At 41.2% G+C, this 11,248-nt stretch overlaps 1 protein-coding gene across 2 annotated transcripts in view; it reads left to right on the forward strand.

Annotated features, from left to right (window-relative positions):
- The first annotated feature begins 5,315 nt into the window (after positions 1-5,315).
- Positions 5,316-11,248, forward strand: part of Gsap (gamma-secretase activating protein) — a 94,580-nt gene continuing 88,647 nt past the window's right edge. For both annotated transcript variants that reach the window (XM_031380075.1, XM_031380076.1), the window contains exon 1: positions 5,316-5,556. In XM_031380075.1, coding sequence (XP_031235935.1) covers positions 5,460-5,556 — 97 coding nt within the window. In that variant the 5' untranslated portion in view covers positions 5,316-5,459. The remainder of the gene's footprint in view (positions 5,557-11,248) is intronic.

An 11,248-nucleotide genomic window follows, 5' to 3' on the forward strand; every position in this document is an offset into this window, starting at 1 on the left:
TACTTACATATAATAAATAAATACATCTTTTAAAAAAAAAAAAAAGAAAATACTCAATGATCTTTTGCCTACTAGACAGTCTGATGGAGACATTGTCTCAACTGAAGTTTCCTTTTTCAGTTTGCTCCTATTAGACTAGATTTGATAAAAAACAAAGAACAAAAGAAAGAAGGAACAAAAGAAAGAGAGAAAAGAAAGAAAGATTCTCTCAAAGAACCAGCTCTTGGTTTTGTTGATTCTTTGTATAGTTCTTTTTGTTTCTGCTTGGTCAATTTCAGCCCTGAGTTTGATTATTTCCTACCATCTATTCCCCTTGGGTGTATTTGCTTCTTTTTGTTCTAGAGCTTTTAGGTATGCTGTTAATCTGCTAGTATAAGCTCTTTCCAGTTTCTTTTTGGAGGCACTCAGAGCTGAGTTTTCCTCTTAGCACTGCTTTCATTGTGTCCCATATTGTTGTGCCTTCATTTTCATTAAATTCTAAGAAGTCTTTAATTTCTTTCTTTATTTCTTCCTTGACCAAGTTATCATTGAGTAGGACATTGTTCAGCTTCCATGTGTATGTGGGCTTTGCATTATTTTTGTGGCTATTGAAGACCAGTCTTAGTCTGTGGTGATCTGACAGAGTGCATGGGATTATTTCAGTCTTCTTGTATCCTTTGAGGCCTGTTTTGTGACCGATAATATGGTCAGTTTTGAAGAAGGTCCCATGAGGTGCTGAGAAGAAGGTATATTCTTTTGTTTTAGGATGAAATGTTCTATGGATATCTGTTAAATCCATTTGGTCCATAACTTCTATTATTTTCATTTTTTTTTCTTTCTTTCTTTCTTTTTTTCTGAGACATGGTTTCTCTGTGTAGCCCTGGCTGTCCTGGAACTCACTCTGTAGACCAGGCTGGCCTCAAACTCAGAAATCCACCTGCCTCTGCCTCCCAAGTGATGGGAATAAAAGCATGTGCCACCACTGCCCAGCAACTTGTTATTTTCAGTGTATCTCTGTTTAGTTTGTGTTTCCATGATGTGTCCATTGCTAAGAGTGGATTGTTGAAGTCTCCTACTCTTATTGTGTGTGGTGCAATGTGTGCTTTGAGTTTTAGTAAAGTTTCTTTTATGAATGTGGGTGCTCTTGCATTTGGAGCACAGATATTCAAAATTGAGAATTCTTATTGATCAGTTTTTCCTTTGATGAGTATGATGTGTCCTTCCTTATCTTTTTTGATAACTTAAAAGTCTATTTTATTCTATATTAGAATGGCTACTCCAGCTTGTTTCTTGGTACCGTTTGCTTGGAAAATTGTTTTCCAGCCCTTTACTCTGAGGTAGTGTCTGCTTTTGACACTGAAGTGTGTTTCTTGTATGCAGCAAAATGTTCAGTCCTGTTTATGTATCAAGTCTCTTAGTCTATGTCTTTTAATTGGGGAATTGAGTTCATTGATTTTAAGAGATATTAAGGACAAATGATTGTTACTTCCTGTTATTTTTGTTGTTAAAGGTGGGATTATGTTTGTGTGGCTATCTTCTTTTAGGTTTGTTGAAAGAAGATTACTTTCATGCTTCTTGTAGGGTGTAGTTTCCCTCCTTATGTTGGCATTTTCCATCTATTATCCTTTGTAGGGCTGGTTTTGTAGAAAGATACTGTGAAAATTTGATGTTGTCATGGAATATCTTGGTTTCTCCACCTATGGTAATGGAGAGTTTTGCTGGGTATAGTAGCCTGGGTTGGCATTTGTGTTCTTGTAGGGTTTGTATGACATCTGCCCAGGATCTTCTAGCTTTCATAGTCTCTGGTGAGAAGTCTGGTATAATTCTGATAGATCTGTCTTTATATGTTACCTGACCTTTTCCCCTTACTGCTTTTAAAATTCTTTATTTAGTGCATTTGGTGTTTTGATTATTATGTAACAGGAGGAATATCTTTTCTGGTCCAGTCTATTTGGAGTTCTGTAGGCTTCTTGTACGTTCATGGGCATCTCTTTCTTAAGGTTAGGGAAGTGTTCTTCTATAATTTTGTAGAAGATATTTACTGGTCCTTTAAGTTGGAAGTCTTCACTCTTTTCTATACCTATTATCCTTAGATTTGGTCTTCTCATTGTGTCCTGGATTTCCTGGATATTTTGGGTTAGGAGCTTTTTGCATTTTCTATTTTCTTTGACTGTTGTGTCAATATTTTCTGTGGTGTCTTCTGCCCCTGAGATTCTCTCTTCTATCTCTTGTATTCTGTTGGTGATGCTTGCATCTATGACTCCTGATCTCTTTCCTAGGTTTTCTATCTCCAGGGTTGTCTCCCTTTGTGATTTCTTTATTGTTTCTAGTTCCATTTTTAGATCCTGGATGGTTTTGTTCATTTTCTTCGCCTGTTTGATTGTGTTTTCCTGTAGTTCTTTAAGGGATTTTTGTGTTTGCTCTTCAAGTGCTTCTAGCGGTTTACCTGTGTTCTCCTGTATTTCTTTAAGGGAGTTATTTATGTCCTTTTTAATGTCCTCTATCATCATCATCTTACCTTTGCTACTATGAAGGTAAAATCCTTTGGTGATGTGAGGGTCAATGAACCACAGCCTTATTACAATAAACTCCAATGTCTAAAAATTGTTCTTATTTTGGGGTTGTACCACAGTAAGATCCAAGATTTTAAGATCTACTAAAAGCAAGCAAACAAAAAGACTTTATCTATTTATGTTCATTATTTTAAAAAACTACTAGTGATGTATAATTTTAAAATATACAGTTAATATGTTTGGAGTTATTTAAAATTTATATTGAGAAAAATGTATGTATTATCAATGTTTCTGTAGACAAGAGTCTACATAAGACTGTTAAATTGATTGTTTTTTATATCAAACAACTTTTATAATACTAATTTTTATTGTTATAATATTTTATAAATTTTAAAGAATATGAGAAAAAAAGAGAAAGGTATGGTAGGTATTGAAAGGGAGGGTCTCTGAGGAGCTGGGGTACAAAAGGGAAAGAAGGTGATGTAATTTTATTTACCTAAAATATGTTTATAAATGTTAACAAATAAAAAAAGAAAGAAAGGAAGGAAGGAAGAAAGAAAGAGAGAGAGAGAGAGAGAGAAAGAGTATAACAACCCACATCTGATCGGTGAGATGTAAGATCCTCTAGGGGCTTGGCTTGAAGGGGGATGGGCTCATTTTACTACTAAAGAGTTAATATGCCTTCCAGAGACAAACTACTCCAGAAATTAAACAAAACAAAAACAAAACAACAACAACAACAAAAAACCAAACCACTTAAGCCGCGATTGCACCTGTGATCAGTGCCTGAATTGTAGAATTTTTGTGGTTCCAATTCCATCTGATGTTAAGGTCCACCATGATTTATTTTAAGTGTCTGAAGGAGCATCCAGACATGGTGATCAGTGCAGCTTTGTGGTGCTTGGCTGCATCTTTCTGCCATCTTGGCTAGTATCTCTCTATCTTCACTTTTGTTAACCTTAGTTATTTTCAGGAGTTTCTATACAAGAAAGAGACTCTTAGTCCGAATATTTTGAATTCTTTCTTAGTCCGAATAGTGGAATGGAACCTTTAAATTAAACAAAAACTGCAAAGATAAAGACAGTAAACTATCAGCAGGCAAGAATGAGCATGTGTGGACACGAAACTAACAGGCTCCATTTGTTATAAAGTCTCATAGTCCTCATGTCTCTACTATCTTCCCCTGTAATCACGGTCAATGTTAGCATTAGATTTCTCTTAAATTTTTATGCAAGGTTTGTGTATGTGGTAGTGAGCAGTAGAATTCTACCCTCCTCTGAGAGATAATCTCTAGAGGAAAACCAAGACTTCTGTACTTATCAAGTGTTTTTCAAACCACAGCAAGACTCAGGGAAAACCCTTCTGAGCCTCGTCTAGCTCCAAGCCAGAAAACTCTGCGCTCTAAGACAGTTCCTGAGGCAGCTCTAGTACCCGCAGCCATGAAAGCCCAATTCTGAGATGCAAGTAAAAAGGCATTCCTTAGCTTATTAACACTACTAAGCTACCAATACTACTAATGTTAATAATATTAATACTTCCTTCCACAGTGCCCTGTTTGGCCATTGGTGGGGCAGAAGAACTATCTCAAGACTCAAATTTGGTTTTTAATCTCAAAAATCTACCTCAGGTGCAATGAAATTCATTAGCAATGCCACCCTAGGGTCAAGAAGGTCATTGTGGGCTGTGCTATGGAGGTTGTGTGGAACCAGGTCTGGGAGCACTGAAGATTGTTCTAGGTTAGTGGTTCAACCTGTGTGTCTTGAACCCTAAGGGGTAGGTGTTCCCTTTCACAGGGGTCCCCTAAGACCATCAGAAAACACATATTTACATTATGATTCATAACAGTAGCAAAATTACAGTTAGGAAGTAGCAGTGAAGAAAATTTTGGTTGTGGGAATTTAACCACAACATGAGGTATATTAAACATGAGGTGTATTAAACAAGGGCAGCATTAGGAAGGTTCAGAACCCACTGAACAGAAGGAAGGTGTGAATAACCAGAATCAGTGTGAATAGCCCATCAGTTGGGAGTTCAGGTTCTAGGTAGCAAGGGACCAGCACTGGGTAGTCTAGGCAGTGTTTTCTAAGGTCTGTAAGTTTTTAGTCTGCTTTGAGATACGGGTGTTTGTTTTTGAGATCAGGACTCACTCTCTAGCCCAGGCTGGCTGTGACCTCTAAGCTAGTCTCCTGTCTCAGTCTCCTAAGTGCAAAGATGAAAGGCATGACACACTGTGTCGGCTAAGGCTATTTCAGTTTTAGCGACAGTAACTACTGCATAGGATGGATGGCATCTCACAGGGCCAAGCTTACTGATGGCGCGTTCCTCCTGCAGAATAAGCCAGAGTGGTAGAATGAAATCTCCAGACTTACTTATAGAAAGTGCCCATAGACAAACCTCTTTCCTCAGGGGCCACTTATGGACAAGCCAGCTTCCTCAAGCCAGTATGCATGACTGAAAGGCAAAGGGAACCCAGACTGTGCTAAGATAACCTTCCTCAGAGTCTCTCAACAGTTTACCTGCTCCCGCTGCTGTTGACAACCAAAACACTATAGCTGAAACATCACCATGTGGAACTGAGTTCAGGAGAATAGGTCCATGTGCCAGCTGCCTTTGTGTAACCTTGAGTTTCCTCAGGTGACCTGGCCCTAGCTAAGTGGCCGCATGGTGGAATGACCTGGGGCTGAAGAAAGCCTGGCCTCTGCTTTGAACCACTGCCCCAGTCCGTTCTGGAAGCTGCTGGCTTTGTCACCCCGTCGGGCCCAGCGGCAGGGAGAGGCGTTGTCCTAGTGGTGGGGAGAAGTGCTCCCCGGTGCAGGCCTGGAAGGGGCGGTGCTCAGGATCCTCGGGGCTGAACCGCCCAGAACCCTGAACCGAAAGCAGCTGTGGGAGGCGGGGAGGAAGGAGAGGCGGCTGCAGGCTGGGAGGTGTGAGCCCGCCCGGAATGTCCGCCGCCACTGCTTGCGAGCCATGGCTCTGCGGCTCGTCACTCACTTCGACGTGCAGGAGGACGTGCTCCCGAGTCTGCTCGCACAGGGGGTCACATCAGACGAAGGAGACGGCGCAGGTGCTGGGCGCGCGTCCTGGAGGGGGCAGCAGGGGCTGGTCACCCGATGTCCCATAGAGGCTCTGGGCTGAGGGGGTACCGTCCCGCGGGCACATCCTGGGGCTGCCCAAACTGCTGCAAGGAGTGGTACCCGGTGCGTCGCCATAGGGAGGGGGAGGAGGGAAGGGGTGGTGTCGTAGCGGGACACTCTCTCACCTGCCTCCAGGGCTCAGCTAGGATCAGGAGCACCTCGAAGTGTAGGATGACTTAACCAGCATGAATCATGATGTCAGGAAAATGACCATTTAAGTATCTTACATTGCTTGCCCCCGCGAGGATGCTGAGCGTTCTCAGCGTCAATATGCTTTTAAGGAGAGTTCAGTGGTTTAACCTTTTTTTGTTGTTGTTTAAAGAAGTTTTCTGTATATGTGTAGAGCAGTCTGTATCTCTGAATGGCTCTGATGGCTTGGGGGAATTTCCCTTCAAATGTGATGTAGAGAGGGCAGGGTGCTCTTTCAGGTTGCACACTGGGAACTGAGGGTCCATGAGTACTAAAGACACAGCAGCTTGCTCAAGAGCCACCAAGCACTCCCCTAAGCCTGCCCCACTCTACCTCACCCCACCCCTTGCAGGGCAGGCAATAAGGAGGCAGGGATGCTCAGTTTCCTGCCTTCCCAGGTCAGTTGGAACTTGTTCCTGATGCTTGAGACTCTTCTGGTGAGGGAGCGGACAATGACTTTTGTGTGTTCCCAGAACTGATCCACTTAAAGGGCATCTGTAATTTAAGATATAAATTTTTCTTTTCCTTTCCCCTCTCCTCTCTCTCTCTCTCTCTCTCTCTCTCTCTCTCTCTCTCTCTCTCTCTCTCTCTCTCTCCCTCCCTTCATCCCTCCCCCAAACAGCACTTAAGGAAGCATTTCAGGGCTTAAATTGACTCCAGGATAATGTCACCTCTGGGCTTCACTTTGTGCACAAGAGCTCTACATGCCCATGTGTTTGCCTCTTTCTGTTTGTCTTTCTTTTTTTTTTATTAATCATTTTACTCATTTACATTTCAAATAATATCCCCCTTCCCGGCTATCCCTCCACAAACCCCACCCCCCTCTTCCCTTTGCCTCTATGAGGGTGCTCTTCCATCTACTCATCCATCCCCACCTCACTGCTCTAGCATTCCCCTATGCTGGGGCATTGAGTCTCCACAGGACCACGGGCAGGGTAGGTGGTTTAGTCTTTGGGTAGTTGATATTGTTCTTCCTATATCTTTGACTTTCCTTTAGCACCTTAGATTGCCAGTGGATTGGGGGTGGGGCATCATATTACCTATATCCACAATTCTTTTCTCTAAACTCGTGCGGAAGTTCTGTCTGCACAACCCTGTGCTTTAGCACAGGAACACTGGCAGATGACCTCGTCCTTGCATATTGACTGTTCATCATAATTAAGCAACTTCATGACTTTATGAGAGTTTATGTAGCTTCTGCTTTACTTGCTTCCTTAAAGCTTTCGACGTTTAACTTCCTGAGATATTATGGGCAACTCCAAGTCTGTTTCCCACCACAGTTCTCTCCCAGTCCCCTCATTATCTTGCTAAATGGCAGGTGACTGCACATAGGAAGCTGGGTGAAATATAAAAAACGCCACCATCTGATGTTTCAGTGTGTGGGCTGAAGTTAAAAAGCTGTGTGTGACCCAGTTGGATTCTTCCACTCACCTGTGAAGAATTATGAACCAGTGTTTCAGTAAAAGTAGATAGCCCTCAGGTCAACTTGCCAGAACAGAAAAACTGGACACACACACACACACTCACACACACACACACTCACACACACACACACACACACACACACATACACACACACACATACTCACACACACACACTCACACACACACTTTGTGCTAAGATATTAGTTCTATGAATTCCATAGTATTATTACCTTTGATAATCACCAGTGGGTGGTAGCTTAAAATAAAACCAGGGGCTGGGGAGATGGCTCAGTTGATGAAGTGTTTACAGCACAATCACTAGAGCCCATGCCTGAACACTAGCATTCCCCAAAAGGGGAGTGTGGGGTGGGGGCAGTACACACTTGCATTTCCAGTGCTGATAAGACAGAGATGACAGGATCCTGGGGCTTGCTGGCCAACCAGTCTAGCTGAATTCCTGAAAGCTGCCTTCAATGCCTGAGGAGGACATCTGACATCAACTTCTGGCCTACACTGGCATGTGCTGCTATGTATGCACACACATCCCTCAGCCTTTGAAGGAAAAGCTGAGATTCTACTTTGTTTATAGTGTATCTATTGCTGAACATGCTTCTGCAAATTATCTTTTGAAGCCTCAGCTTTTAAGACATAAATAGGAGTAACACTACCAACGACTATATGTCTGCTTTCTATACACTTTAAATCTGAAGTCTTACTATCCTCCCACGTTACACCCATTTACTTATTATTTTGTGCATCTATGTGAATGAGTGAAAACGATTGCATATGTGTGTGTGAATGTTTGTGTGTTCATGAGTATGCATGCATGTGCATTTGTGTGTGTGTGTGTGTGTGTGTGTGTGTGTGTATACACAAGTGTCACAGTGTGCATATGGAGACCAGAGGACACCTTTCAGAATGTGTTTCTCTTCTTCCACCATCTATGGTTCAAACTCAGTTTGTCAGGCATCTTTGCCTGCTGAGTATCTCACCGACTCTGTTAATATTTTTACATCAACAAATTGAAAACATTAGTGATACTAAGTAATTCTCATGAAACATGGCTTTCTTGCCAAAATAGCCAGTGAGCTTGGCTACCCTAGCCAGGGAATTTTGGTAGCTGTAGAATGTTGAGGGGGAGGAAGCCAGAGTTGATTATCGTGTCTACTCTTGGTGCTGTGTTGAACTTTGGGAATATGGTTTCTCCTGAAATAAAATGAGAAAATATCCACAAAAATCAAAACTAACATAAACACTTTAACATCTCTAAATAGTGATTTAAAAAGGAAACCATGTATGTACTATCCAGCTACAAACTGAACAATATCAGGACTATTGAAGGCTTGTGTGCATGCACCTTATGAGTCTTCATCTTAGTCCCTCAGAGGTAGCTGTCTGAATATTTATGTAACAGTCTTTTCAATTTATTGATAGCTTTAAACCCATTATTATCTGAATTTCAAGTGAATAAAAACATATGCTCTTTTTACTTTAATCTCTTCTCAATATTGTGAGATTTATTCAGGTTCACTGACTACACAGAAGTCATTACTCTGTGGACAGGCTTTCACAGTGTGGACTGTCCTTTCAAAGAAGAACCTTCCCTCAGTGTTATGAGCATGGTTAGCTCCTTCAGTTTCCCTCAAGTGCCTGTATCCAGTGAGGCATTACAGTAGGGTATAAAAGGCCTGTCACGTTTTACTCAACATGAGACTACTCGAAATCAGGCTGAGTTCTGGAGCTCCAACCCCACCCCCTCCTCAAACTTCAGGGTTATCTCTAGTTTACAGGTATAATCCCATAGGGCTAAGCATCTCTTGGGAAACAGTGCTTCACTCGGCTTTACTTAGCTTTTCTCTTGGCAGGTTGGGGAGCAGGTAATGTTTGTGAGATCCTTGGGTTTGCCATTCCAGCCAGCATCTTTACTAAATGTCTTACGTTGCTAAGGCACTACTTAAAAAAGTACAAGTTGAAATGTTGTCAGGGACCATCTGTGTAATTCTAGAAAGAACACACGTTTTCTTTCCTGTGCTTTCCCCTGGTTTGATTAGGCTTGAATTTGTGACACACAGGACTGATTTTAAATCTTATACTCTTTATATGGAGAATGACAATAGTTTGCCAAGCAACTTGAGCTTTTCTTTATTTCTTCATGTTTACTGTCCTGCAGACTGGTTTAGGTATGGGGGCAGGGACGGGGATGGGAGGGTAGCTTATTCATGCAGTTTTCTGTTTCACCATTCTATGGCCACCGTCCTTCCTGTTTACTTTCCCTCCCGAGTCCCCAGTCTCCTTTTCTAACTCTCAGTTCTTTTTTTGATTGATGCATAACAAACCACCCATGCTTGCTCCTTCTCATTCAATTCAGAGTGTGAAATGTGGTACATCTCAGAAGTCCTGATCTCTGGATGATAAAGCCTGGCCTAACTGAGCCCGAGGGACCATTTGATTCATGTGCTGGGAGCTGGCTCACATTTCCTTGTGAGAGTATATGATGCCCCTCTTCAATTACTGCCATTAGGAAGACACAACTATTTCAATTTTTGTCACCTAGCAGTTTAGACTAAAGTTTCTACATTTGGCAAACATCTTTCTGTAAAGTGTAACCACTCTGCTTTAGCAAAGAATGGATTGAAGTGGACAGGATTGTCCGGGAAGCCAGCTTCCGCTTCACCTTACCTCAGACATCACAATACTTTTCGTGTTTCATAATTTCTTCAGCAGGCTTACTTATGCAAGAAACTTCCTTATCTGAGTGCGATATTGTTATCCCAGAGTATACTGAACTGTAAAAATTAACCCACGTTTCCTCATCTGAAATTGCTAAACTTCCTCCTCTGGACTTTCCAGAGAGGCACTACTAGAGGAAGAGTCAGAGGGACGAATAAGCAGACACATCACTGACTATTCTCAGGGAAGGGCATGTAGAAGCATGAGCAACTGATCCAGAGAGGAAGGGCCAGGGAGCTTGAGTGAGACATCAGTCTACATTTCCAGCATTGCTAAACACAACCATGCCACACACCCTTGAAATGAAATCCAAGAGTCTGACTAGAGTTCGCACTAGCTAACGGATCCACAGAGACAATTTTATTTCTTTCAACTCTGTCTACTGTGGTTGCACCATATTTTGGTCCAAGTTCTAGCTATGGTAGCTAATAAGTGTTGTGCAATGAGAAATGTCTAGGGGAACTTGACACACACAACAGAGTGGTTCCCAAACGAGATAAAGTCAGAATAGCTTAAGCTGGTGACATGGCCCAGTAGGTAAAGTCTCTTGCCTTCCAAGCCCGATGACGTAAGGAGAGAGCCAGCTCCTCCCTTTGACTGCTATAGGTGTCTTTCCCTCTCATCCGCACTCCCTCTCTACATCCCTCCCCTCTCTCTCTCATATACTAAGTAAACAAATAAAATGTAATATGTAATTTTTAAACTTTTATTTCATTATGATGAGAAAAGTTACATGATTTCAATTTATCTGAATTTGTTAACATTTAAAAACATAGTTTAAGTACATAGAATTAAATCACATTCTTGTTTCCCTTTTGTACCCCAACTCCTCCCAGAGACCCCCCTTAATTACCTACAATAACTTTTTTGTCATATTCCTTAAAATTTATAAAATATTATAACAATAAAAATAAGTATTATAAAAGTTGTTTGATATAAAACAACAATCAATTTAATAGTCTTATGTAGATGTTCATCTATAGCAATAGTGAAAATACATTTTTCTCAATATAAATTTTAAATAACTCCAAACATATTAACTGTAAATTTCAAAATAATGCATCACTACTAATATTTTCTTAAATGAACATAAATATATAAAGTCTTTTTGTTTGTTTGTTCTGTATTTAGTAGAGTTTAAAAATCTTGGCTCGTACTGTGGTACAAGCCCAAAATAAGAACAATTTTTAGACATTGTATTTCATTGTAGTAAGGCTGTACTTCAATGACCCTCACATCACCAAAGGATTTTACCTCCATCTTAGCTAACCTGAGAGT

This window comes from Mastomys coucha, unplaced genomic scaffold (genome assembly GCF_008632895.1).
Source record: "Mastomys coucha isolate ucsf_1 unplaced genomic scaffold, UCSF_Mcou_1 pScaffold19, whole genome shotgun sequence".
Lineage (NCBI taxonomy): Eukaryota > Metazoa > Chordata > Mammalia > Rodentia > Muridae > Mastomys > Mastomys coucha.